The sequence below is a fragment of the Rhinopithecus roxellana genome, chromosome 13, assembly GCF_007565055.1.
Source record: "Rhinopithecus roxellana isolate Shanxi Qingling chromosome 13, ASM756505v1, whole genome shotgun sequence".
Lineage (NCBI taxonomy): Eukaryota > Metazoa > Chordata > Mammalia > Primates > Cercopithecidae > Rhinopithecus > Rhinopithecus roxellana.
Window position 1 is genome coordinate 25,651,221 of NC_044561.1, and position 11,960 is coordinate 25,663,180.

At 54.8% G+C, this 11,960-nt stretch overlaps 1 protein-coding gene across 1 annotated transcript; it reads right to left on the reverse strand.

Annotated features, from left to right (window-relative positions):
- Positions 1-1,802: 1,802 nt before the first annotated feature.
- Positions 1,803-10,158, reverse strand: LOC104674028 (troponin T, fast skeletal muscle-like). Its single transcript, XM_030915307.1, has 10 exons — positions 10,123-10,158; positions 9,847-9,922; positions 9,147-9,165; positions 5,981-6,026; positions 4,096-4,227; positions 3,941-4,004; positions 3,254-3,372; positions 3,054-3,153; positions 2,803-2,891; positions 1,803-2,060 (listed from the first exon to the last, which is right to left on the reverse strand). The coding sequence occupies exons 1-10, from the start codon at positions 10,156-10,158 to the stop codon at positions 1,803-1,805; spliced, it is 939 nt and encodes a 312-aa protein (XP_030771167.1).
- Positions 10,159-11,960: the final 1,802 nt, after the last annotated feature.

Consider the following 11,960-nt stretch of genomic DNA (forward strand, 5'->3'; position numbering starts at 1 on the left):
CCGCACTGGGTTCATCTGTTAAAGGGCAGGGGTGGCGTAGCTCCCTAAAAGGAGGGGCAACAAGGATGGGCACACAGCAAAGTTGTGGGCGTGTCTGTCACAGGCCAGTGTCCCTGGGTGCCTTGTCTTGGGCGGGGTGGGGCTGAGGCAGGAAGCCTGGCAGGCCAGAATGCCTGAGGCCCTGGCCTTGGGCTTGTGTCCCTAGGGATGCAGTAAGCACAGACCTCCCTCTAGGGGGGCCTGCCCACCAGAAGCCCAGCCCTGGCCCCTGCCACCAGCCTGTCCTTCCTCAGCCCCTAGCTCCAGCCAGATCCCCAGAGATCGGCGACCCTTATGACCAGCAAGGCCAGCCCCGCCCTCCTTCATCTCCCTCCTCTTGTCCGCACAGCCTGGACAAGGAGTGAGGTGTGAGGGTAGCTGTGACACAGTCAGCTCCCCTGGGCCAAAGCCCCAGAAACCCTGCTTCAGGGCCCAGGCAGTTCCAGGGGCACAGCCCTCAGCACAGAAGGGCCCAGGCTGTAGGTGTGGCCTGCGGCGGAGGGTGGAGGCCTGGGAAGGGCTTGAGGGACTCAGAGGTTGGGTGGAGGCCTGTTGAGAGCCAGCCGGTGACCACCTGCTCCCGAGCCAGCCCTCGGGCCCTGTTCTGCAATGGGTTCAGCTGCCCTGTGTTAGCCTTCCGGGCCCCAGCCCAGGTGGGAGGATCCTGGCACACCTGCTGGCCGCAGGCTGCCCTTCCTCCTCCTCAGGCAGAGGAGATGCCCACTATGCACTGTGCAGCCAGGAGCCAGGGTGAGCTGAGCCCCCACCTGCTGCCCCAGGGGGACCCTGCCACATCTCTCTTAGCCTAACTTAGCTGTGCATTAAGCTCCCACAACCCTGCACTGGGCTCACTGGGGCCCCCTTGTGGCTGCTCACGGCCTTGGCCCCACAAGTGGGGTCCTGATTTCCACACCGCCTGCTTTTGTCCTCTGTGGACTTTTGTCCTCTGTGCCACCTCCTTGGGTGGCAGCCACCACTTGCTGTGCTGAGCTACTTCTAAACCCCATGGGGGGCCGGGTGCGGTGACTCACACCTGTAATCCCAGCACTTTGGGAGGCTGAGGTGGGCGGATCACCTGAGGTCAGGAATTCGAGACCAGCCTGGCCAACGTGTTGAAATTCTGTCTCTACTAAAAACACAAAAAATTAGCCGGGCATGGTGGCGGGCACCTGTAATCCCAGCGACTCGGGAGGCTGAGGCAGGAGAATCACTTGAACCTGGGAAGTGGAGGTTGCAGTGAGCCGAGATTGCAACACTATACTCCAACCTGGGCAACAGAGCGAGACTCTGTCTCAAAAAGAAGAAAAACAAACAAACAAACAAAAACTAAACCCATGGGGGAAAATACATTTTTTCATTTATAGGGTCTTACTGTTTCACGTGCGGAGCATCGCAGGACACATCTGTTCTGACATGAAGGGCCCCAGGTCACTGGAGGCAAGAAGAGGGATCCTGAGAGGCCACCTGGGAAAGAGAACCGAAAGACAGTGACAGCGGTGACGACGATGACAGCAGTGATGATGACGACTCACACCTCCTGTGTGCTGGGCACCGTTCTGGGCACTTTATACAAACATACAAACCAATGAAGAGAGCAACTGTCAGTGTCAGAGGAGCTCTGGGGACATGGAGATGTCTCACAGTGGGGCTCCTTCCTCCACCTCCCCACAAAGCCTTCGGGTGAGTTTGTGTGGGAGTAGAGTGTGGGGCATGCAGGCCTGAGAGCAGGGGCAAAGCCTGTCCCTTTGGGGGTCACTTCACATTCACAGGGACGCTGGGGCAGGCCTGGGATCCCCCATCACATGAAGGGAATGACCAGGGCTCCCAGAGTTGGAGCACAGTGCCCAGGCCGTGGCCGCAGCATGACCTGGGCTGGCTGGCTTGGACTGGTCACCCCGTACCCGCTGCACCTGGGTGAAGCACAGGCCCTGTGGGCACAGCTGCCCTCCCTGGGGCCCTGGGTGGTGCTGGAGGGTGGATATCGTGGCCTTGATGGTGATGCTGGAGTGTCTGCATTTGCCCTGAGCACACAGATCACCCTCAGATTTGCCCCTGTCCCCTAGAGCCCATACTGGTGTTTGGGAGGGTGGGAAGCAGCTCAGCCTCCATCCTAGCTCCCATGTTGTACCCCAGCCCCTGCGGCTGCCCGGGCAGGCTGCCTTCCTGAGCCCCAGCTTGGCCTGCAGCAATGGTGCCTGCATGGGACGGTGGTTCTTCTCCATCCCAGAGGGTCACAGTGCCATGCCCCCTTTCGCAGCTACGGGGTGCAGTGTGTCGCCCCTCTGCCTGCCCTGAGGAAGCAGGTGTCTGGGGCCCTGGTGGAAGCCAGAGTCTGGGTTTGTGGAGGAGGCTCTGTGGAAAGGATGCCCTACACCAGACGGACTCGGTGCCCCGGAGCTGAGCTCGGTGTTGATGGGGACTTTCTATGAGCTTAAAGGGCTTCAAAAATGGACCTTGAGTCCGCTCGGCCATGGCTGCCCCGCCATGATAGTCATCATGGCAGGGATGACCAAGGCCACTCACAGGGGCCGGGTCATCACTCAGGGTGCTGCGTGGCCAGCCAGGAGGATGGGCTCTGGCCACAGTCCCCAGCAGGAGAGTAGCCTCAGCCAGAGGTCAGTGGCAACAGCCTGTGTGGGCCTCTCAGGGCCCAGGGCCCTGAGGTGGGCAGGTCTAGAGTTTGGTAGGGACGCAGGGAGGTGGCTGCCCTGGCTGGTGGGTGAAAGCTGCTAGGGCCCCAGGGCCAGAGATGCCGGGACTCACATCATATTTCTGGTGTTTCATCTTCTCCCCAAACTTGAACTTACCAGTCTCCAGCCGGTGCAGGGTCCCCCAGGGCTCCTTGGCCTTGGGGCAGAGGAAGTGGTGAGGCTTTGCTGAATAAGCCTCAAAGGCAGGGCCAGGCCCCTGGAGTCCTCCAGCCACCGAGGAGCACGGCCCTTGGCAACCTGGGGAGCAGTCACCAGCCCCTGCAGGGCCACCCCCTGGGGCTGACCCCTGCAATACCCACCCCCACCTCACTTTGTCTTCACTGAGGTGGTTGACGTTGAGTGGCTTGCATCTCTCAGCAAGAATCTTGTTTCCCATCTGTTTCTCGCCTCCCTTCTGGTCAGCCTGTAGGGGACAGGCCCAAAGAGAGGGACTCGGTCTCAACAGACCGCAGGGCGTAGCCCAGGGTGAAGACTGCCACCATGCTCCCAGCAGCGGTATGCACCTTGGCCAGATAGCTGCTGTATTTGGCTCCCATGGAAGACAGAACCTTCTTCAGGTCATTCTCTGCCCTCCTCATGGCGATCTCCTCCTCCTCTCTGACCCTTTTCTCCATTGGAGACCCTGCCCCCAAGACACTCAGGGATGAAGGGAGTGCTGTGCTTTCTGGGCAGGCTTTAAAGACCCACCCTGGGCTTAGAACTGCCTGGAAGGGGCCAGGCGCGGTGGCTCAAGCCTGTAATCCCAGCACTTTGGGAGGCCGAGACGGGCAGATCACGAGGTCAGGAGATCGAGACCATCCTGGCTAACACGGTGAAACCCCGTCTCTACTAAAAAATACAAAAAACTAGCCGGGCGAGCTGGCGGGCGCCCGTAGTCCCAGCTACTCGGGAGGCTGAGGCAGGAGAATGGCGTAAACCCAGGAGGCAGAGCTTGTAGTGAGCTGAGATCCGGCCACTGCACTCCAGCCTGGGCGACAGCAAGACTCCATCTCAAAAAAAAAAAAACTGCCTAGAAGGAAGTTCCAGGTTTAGGCCAGGATTTATTCTCTTGCAAGGGTTTCTGCAGGGCATGGGGTCCTTAGTCAGTGGCTCTGATCTTTGGCCAATGACAATGGGAACCCCAGGAGGAGGAAGGCCTCAGCACCCTGCATTTCTTTGGGCCTGGGGCTCATTAGCTGATGAGGCAGAACAGACCACCAGTCTGTTCTGGTGCTCCCTCTCCTTCTCTGCATGAAACCTCTGCTGCTCTGCTCTCTGCATGGTGCTTCTCCTACGGCCAGAGAAGGCGGTCTGCTCAGCCCTGCCCCCAGCTCCTCCAAGGGTGCCCACCAGCCCCTGTGGCAACCTGAACTGCCCCACTCATGATTCTGTCCTTGAGAGCAATCAGCTCCTCTTCCTCCTTCTGGGCCTCAAAGTGGCTGTCGATGAGGGCCTGGAGCTCCGTTAGGTCTTTGTTCTGACGCTTCTTCTGGATGTCCTGTGGGCAGGGCAGTGGGCATTAGCCCCGTCCCTCTCTCCAACCTCTGCCCTGCCTGGCCTGCCTTGCAGCAGGAGGCCCTTTCCCTTGTTCTAGCAGAGAAGCCCTGTCTCTCTTGGCCATCATGAAAATGGCAAGTGGCAAGGAATGTTTTGCCTTCTCCATATTGCCATGGCTGCTATCCTCATAGGGGCCAAGGGTGGCCTGATTCCAGATCAAAGAGCCGGGATGATGCCCAGTTATAAGGTCCTCAGCACCCTTGAGATGGACTGGCTCTGCCTTGACTCTGTCATCAACCTCAGAGACGCCCTGCATGGACCTGGCAGAGAGAAGGCTGCTGAGTGAGAGAAATTTGTTGGATAAATAGACGGGTGTGTGAACAGATGAACTGATGGATGGGCGGATGAGTGATACAGGATGGAGACAGATGAACTGATGGATGGGCGGATGAGTGATACGGGAGGGAGACAGATGAACTGATGGATGGGCGGATGAGTGATACGGGATGGAGACAGATGAACTGATGGATGGGCGGATGAGTGATACAGGAGGGAGACAGATGAACTGATGGATGGGCGGATGAGTGATACCGGATGGAGACAGATGAACTGATGGATGGGCGGATGAGTGATACGGGATGGAGACAGATGAACTGATGGATGGGCGGATGAGTGATACGGAGGAGACAGATGAACTGATGGATGGGCGGATGAGTGATACGGGATGGAGACAGATGAACTGATGGATGGGCGGATGAGTGATACGGGATGGAGACAGATGAGTAGGTGAAAGGATGGATGACTGGGGGAATGGAGGGACAGATGGATGGATGGAAGGTAGGATGAATGCATGGATGGATGGATGGGTAGATGGGTGGAGGGATGGATATGTGGATTAATGGTAGAGGCTGAGTGGATGGGTGGGTGAGTGGGTGGATAGAGAGGGGGGTGGATGGATGAATGAATGGGTGCATGGGTGGGCGGGAGGGTGGATGAATGGATGGTTGCATGAGTTAGTGGATGATAGGTGGATGGATAGATAAGTAAATGAATCAGTGGGATGGATGGATGGATGGATGGATGGATGGATGGATGGATGGATGAATGAGTAGGTAAATTGATAGATGAGTGGGTGGATAGATGGGTGAGTATATAGATGGGTGGTTGGGTGGGTGGATGGATGGATGAATGGGTGAGTGGATATGTGGCTGGTTGGATGGATGGAAGTAAGGATGGATGGATGAATTGGTGGATGAGTGGGTGGGTGGGTGACTGCATGGGTGAGTAGATGATGGATGGGTGGGTGGGCGGGTGGATGAGTGAATGGGTGGGTAGTTGTATGGGTGAGTGGATAATGGATGGAGGGATGGATGGGTGAGCAGGTGAGTAGATGGATGGAGAGATGGATGGGTAGGTGGGTGGGTGGGTAGATGGATGAATGAAGGGATAGATGGTTGGGTGGATGGGTGGGTGGGTGGCTGAATGAGTGTATTGATGGTAGGTGAATGGGTAGGTGCTTACGTGGGTGGATGGATGGATGGATAGAAGGATGGATGTAGGAGAAGGGAAATGAGATGTTTATTTTTGGAGGGGTTTCCTCTAGTCCAGGAATATATTATGGTAGAATTCCCTGGACCAAGGGGGCCCAGCTCTGGGTGCCTGGGAGGAAGTGACCTTCTGAGGCCTAGCCTGGAGCCCAAAAGCTGGGGTACGGGGAAATTCTGGCCATGTTGAACAGAGTCCTGTAAACTTACATCGAAGTCCACTTTCTCCTTTCCTGGGATCTTAGGAGCAGTGAGTCTCAAGAGTAGACAGACAGGCCTGTGAGCAGAGACCCGGGAACCCATCCCAGAGGGTCAGCCTGGCCCTCTGCTAACCCTGGTGCCCTCCTGCTCTGGCCTCCAGCTGAGGATGCCCCACCTAGCGGCACGTTTGCCCCAGCTTTATGCTTATGAGCTTTATAGCCCACTATCCCAAGAGTGGCTTGAGCCCCTCAAGAAGGCTTCAGCTTCCAGTGCTGCCATCTGCCTTTTGGCTTCTGACTGTTGCAAGTGTTGCTGTACCCCAGCTACCAGGGAGGGTACCTCTGTTTCCTTCTCAAAGAGACAGACGCAGCCAGGTCGGGTGAGAAGCTATGGCCACTGTGGGCGGTAGTGGCCTCCCTGGTCAGGAACGGCTATTGTGAGCCTGTGCCTTTGCCCAGCCCCTCTTTCTCCCCAGCCCCTCATTTCCTCATCTTTCTCTCTGGGGGCTCAAAGGAAAGAGGAGAGGGGGCTGGGAAGAAAGCAATCTGAAGGGGAAACGAGGCCCCCTCTCCGGCTGGGTGTGCGATCCCCTCCTCTCATCAATACATTCCAGATGCAGCAAAGAGTTAAAACAATAAGACATTTTTCCCAACAAACCACAAAAGAATGTGGAACTAAATATCAGTCAAAAACTGGAGGAGGAAAGGGTTTCCTAAGCTCAGAAGCATGAGAAGGTGGCTCTAAGGGAAAAAAGGCCAGATGACTCCACGCAAATGAAAAACTTATGTATGTGGGAAAAAAAAAGGAAAACGGAAAGGCAAAAAAAAAAGACTAAAAATATATATTTCAGCAAATACAGAGAAGACGTATATCCTTAGGCAAACTGATGACTAAGAAAACGCAGAGACGCTTCCACCATGACACAAATGAGCAACAGGCACAGCTGTGAGTTCTCAGAAGAGATGAGCCATCCACAAACACAGGGAAACGTTGGCCCTGAGTGACTACTGGGGCACAAAGCCAAACCGTGAGACGCCGTTTCTCATCCATCGGAGGCTGTGAAGTCAAAGCACGTTTCTGTCCTTGGGTGAGGAGGGTGTGGGACACAGACCCACTCACATCCCACGGAGGAGACAGCGTTGGCCAGGCCCTTGTGGAGAGCAGCTTGGCACTGATGTCAAAGCCTTAAGAACATTCACAGTCTTTGACCCAGTAATTCCAGTTCTGGGAATGTGGCCTACGAAAATAACCCTGAAGACGGAAAATGCTTTCCAACCAGCGTTATTTATGAAAGTAAAATATTGGGGAAAGCCTGCAATAGGGGAAAGGTTAGGAAAGTTATGGTTTGTCCAACTGATGGAATATTATGTGGTCACTGAAAATATTTAAGAAGACTCTGGGCCGGGTACGATTACTCACGCCTGTAATCCCAGCACTTTAGGAGGCCGAGGCAGGCAGATCATGAGGTCAGGAGATCAAAACCATCCTGACTAACATGGTGAAAACCCCGTCTCTACTAAAAATACAAAAGATTAGCCGGGCGTGGTGGCAGGCGCCTGTAGTCCCAGCTACTTGGGAGGCTGAGGCAGGAGAATGGCATGAACCTGAGAGGCGGAGCTTGCAGTGAGCCGAGATTGTGCCACTGCACTCCAGCCTGGGCGACAGAGCAAGACTCCGTCTCAAAAAAAAAAAAAAAAAAGTCTCTGTAAAAACATGGAAAAATACTTATGAATAGTGCTACATTTAAAAAAAGCAGAATTCAAGGCTGCATAGACAGTACGATGTTTGAAAAAACAGCACTGAGTTTAAATTTTCTCGGTACGGGAAAAAGGAAGAAAAAAGGCTTTTTATTTCTTTCTGCTCTTTTCCACATTCTGGCTGGCTGGGTGGGAGTATTATAGATGAAGTTTTTTCTTCATTTGACTTTTATATATTTTTCAAAAATTTTTTTCATGAGGAATTTTGCTTTCATAATGAAAACACACAATTTTTCTAAAATGAGAAAATATCTCATGACCTGGCATTACTTTACTTAAAATCACGGAAAAATAAAGTGCAAAGGGTGGAAATATGCCAGCTATACCCTTTAGATGCCCTCACTCTGCTTCTGAGACTCTGCAATGCTCCTCGAGTGGAGCCAACAGTGAGCGTGTGCTAAGATACTCTAAGACCACACCTTGTGCAGAGCAAAACGCAGGCAAGAGCACTCAAGAGGTAAAAGGATGAATCACGTAGTGGGTGCTGTGGCTCGTGAGTACTGATTGAAAGCAGAAAAGTCAGAAGAGCTGCATTAAAAAAACAAATCTGGCTGGGGATGGTGGCTCACACCTGTAATCCCAACACTTTGGGAGGCCAAGGCAGGTGGATCACAAGGTCAGGAGATCGAGACCATCCTGGCTAACATGGTGAAACCCCATCTCTACTAAAAAATACAAAAAATTAGCTGCGTGTGGCAGCATGCGCCTGTAATCCCAGCTACTCGGGAGGCTGAGGTAGGAGAATGGCGTGAATCTGGGAGGCAGAGCTTGCAGTGAACCGAGATCGCGCCACTGCACTCCAGCCTGGGCGACAGAGCGAGACTTCGTTTCAAAATAAATAAATAAATCTATGAAGTGCTCACAAGCAGGTATGATGAGGACAAGCTCCTCCAAATTCTGCCCCAAAGGGGAACGGGGACCCCTGCACAGCAAGCTATTTTGGACATAGTCAAGGTGTCATTCTGAAATGGGTTTCTGGGCTGAGTCCCCCACCTTTCTCCCACTTCCTGACTCACTTTCCTGTCGATTTTCACATCTAGGGCTCTGGGAGTCCTCAAAGTATGGAGGGGTATGGTGTGGTCCCCCGAAGGCCATGGGGTGATGCAGTCCCCAACTCCCTGCACCCCACCTTCCTTCCTCAACTGTCTCCCACTCCCCTCTCCTCCTTCCTTCCTCGTGGGTAGCCCCCTCCTGTAGGAAGCCCTCCTTGTCTGCACCAGATGACCTTGGGCAAAATCACACCCTGCTGGGCCTCCCATTCGCATCTCCCAGGTGACCCTTGTCCCTCCCACCCTGTGCTCTAAGCATCCCTCTGAGCATCCCTCCCAGTGCAGGCTCCAGGCATCTGGCCCTAGCCGGCTCCTCCGCCCCCACCCGGAACACACTCAGCGCCAGGCCTGCCAGGACCCCCCACTCACTTGGGTCTTCGCTTCTCCTCTGGTCAGCACACCACCACCAGCGTGGGGGAGAGGGAGAGAGACAGCTCGGGTGAGACTGGCTGGCCTGGGGCCCTGGGTCCCCCCTCGCTGAAGGTTGCCCTCCTTTTCAGCTGAGTGTATCCCCAAACCCCAGAAACAAGAGGGTCCTGCTTCTGCTCCAGGCCTTCAAAAGCCCCTGGTGGGGTCGGAGAGGAAGAGCTCAGGGCCTGGGGCTGGGAGGAAGGGTGCGGAGGAGGAAGGGTGAGGAGGAGGAAGGGTGAGGAGGAGGAAGGGAAGAAATAGGAGTGAGACAGGCAGCGTCCTTGAAAGCCAGGAAGGGAGGAGAGGGAGGAAAGAGGCCAGGGGCTCAGAAAGAAGATAGGGAAGGAAGGGGCTCGGGGGAAAGGGGAGGGGGTGCGCACTGCCCAGTCTCTGGCAGTGCTGGCTGGTCCCGCTTGCTCCCCTTCCGCTGTGTGGCAGAAGCTCGGAGCGGTGGCACCCGCAAGGCCCGGGCAGCCCGACCCCTGCGGCACTTTGTGGAGCCGCAAGGCCTGGCCCTCCGAGGCCCCCGTGCCAGGGGAAGAGAAAGAGGACAGAGGGAGCGAGAGGCAGGGCAGCGAGAGACCCCAGCCAGTGCTCTTTTCCTCGCGTCAGCCAGAGCCAGGGTCCTGCACCTCCGGCGGCAGGGGTGGGCCCTTACCTTCCACGTCCTCTTCTGTGGTGTCTTTGAGGTGGCAAAAAGCACAAGCACACGTGAAAGAGAAAAGCCAGCGCGGCTGCAGGGGAGCAGCGGGCAAGGGGCCCACCCCTCTCACTCGGACCCTCTTCCCCAGGGTGTGCCTATGGGGGCCTACAAGTGCCCCGACCTGGGGGCCGGTCAATCGATGCCTGGGGAGGGGGTGGAAGGGACTGGTTGCCCAGTGGAGCCCCTGCCCTGAAGACCTGGTGGAGAATAGGAGGGACACGGGGACCTCACGGGGCAAGGTGGGGGGCTAAGGGCACTGGGTCTCATCTGTCCCCCGGTCTGTCCTCTTGGGTCTGGCAGGGCCAACCTTGGAATCTGAGACCCTCCCCACCAAGAGGGAGTTGCAGCGAGGGTGGGTGCAGCCCCTTCGCTTGGTGCTTTCCGCAGCCTGACCCCTGCCTTTGAAGTGGAACTAGCAGGTCATGGAATGACTACAGCCCTCAGGCCTCAGGAGCCTCCACCGGCAGTGTGATGTCTAACTCCTTGCTGGTCTCAGCCCCAGGAGCCTTCCCTGTTTTGACTGCCTGGGCAGCTGGGAGAAGTTTTGGTTTGGCGGGGATTAGTGGGAGAGCTGCAGCAAGGGCCTGTGTTGAATGCTGATCCAGAAGCCTAATTTAATGATCAGCATACAGCTGGATTAATAAATCCCAGCTGTCGAGGGATGGATGGAGGTGGGCTGCAGTCCGAAGGTGCTCAGCTCCCCAGAAGTCACCACTAAGCTGCTCTAGCCTTTGTGAGGTAGAAGGGAGACTCCACTTCCATATCTAAGGTCTTAGAACCCAGATACAGGGACTGCCCGAAGGCTCTCCTCTCTGAGGATCCGCCAGAATGTCACCATTTAAAATCTTCACATTTAGAGCAAAGGAATAATTTGCCCTGGGGAAGCTGCCATCTATTTGTAACCCTGGCAATCCATGAGTGAAATATCTGATGAGAAGCATCAGTGTCAATGGTGAACTTACCAGGTCAAGGTATCAGGGTCTTTATGGGCTTGACGAAGCCACTAGGCTATGCCCAAATTGCCATTGGCCTTCCCCAAGCTGAGCTGGTTCCCAAGGAAACTGAGCAGGATGTGGGGCTAAGGGAGAGGAGCTTGGGCAGGGGTGGAGTGGGAGGGATGGGGGAGCTGGTGGAGGCCTCCAGAACAAAGGCTTCTGACTCTAGGGAGAGAGGCTATTCTCTCCGGAGAGGGCTGGTGTTTGAGGGCCTTCTGCCCACTCTTTCGGGCTTCTAGGAGGGGCTCCCTTGTAGGAATAGCTCTTCCATGCATGCCTGGCTTCTGGCACTTTCTGCAAACTTGCATTGGACCCTTGACTTCTTCCCTTTATCTTTTCGAGATATGGACCCCAGCTTCCTAGGGGGAGACTCTACTGCATTTCCCTTCAGAGTGTTCCTATCCCCGAGAACCAGCCACTCTCTGAGACTCCACATCTTCAGGGAAGCAGAGCCTGATGGGGACATGGGTCAGGCACACCAGGGAATCCTGTCCAAAACAGAGCTCTCAGGAAACAAGGTCCACTCCCTCCTCATTCCTTTAGGTCTAATCTCATTATGTTTGGACCACGTATGACTTGTTTCCTCACAACCTGGGCAGCTAAGCACACTTCTCCATCACCTCTTCAGAAACCCAGTTTCTTCTACAGGCAACAAATGGACAGTCTCTGATATGAAGTCCCCCAAATGAAAAAGGAAGCGAGACGCAGAGCCCTTCCTCTGAGACCCATGCGATCATTTTAATAATGTTCCCGTTGTGCTAAGGGCGAGCAATACCAAGCATAATCTATTCAAATGCACAGGAGAATCTCACTTTGGAAAATTAGGAATCTGCATTAAAAAATTCCCAAGCCCCGGACCTTCTTTATAATAAATTAGAATTTTTTTTTCAAAGCAAGTTCTTAACTTGGCAATTTCATTTTTGAAGTTTGGGGAATAAAGTTATTAAAAATGAGGGAGGCCTTTTTTTTCTTACCATTTTAGTAGAGAAGCATTCATGGTTATGGCCTCGTGCTATTTGGGCACAAGCCAAGTGATACAATGGTTAAGCGGCTTCTAGCCCCTCGGTTCTGTTG

What these genes read in the sequence shown, in the direction of transcription:
- LOC104674028 (XM_030915307.1), bottom strand. Translation starts at nt 10,158, where the DNA reads ATGAGACCCAGTGCCCTTAGCCCCCCACCTTGCCCC. An exon ending in CAGTGAAGACAAAGTGAGGT is followed by an intron (nt 2,892 to 3,053) that starts GGGGGTGGGTAT and finishes ACTTCCTCTGCC; the next exon opens with CCAAGGCCAAGGAGCCCTGG. An exon ending in TGAAACACCAGAAATATGAT is followed by an intron (nt 2,061 to 2,802) that starts GTGAGTCCCGGC and finishes CTGTGTGCTCAG; the next exon opens with GGCAAATGCAGACACTCCAG.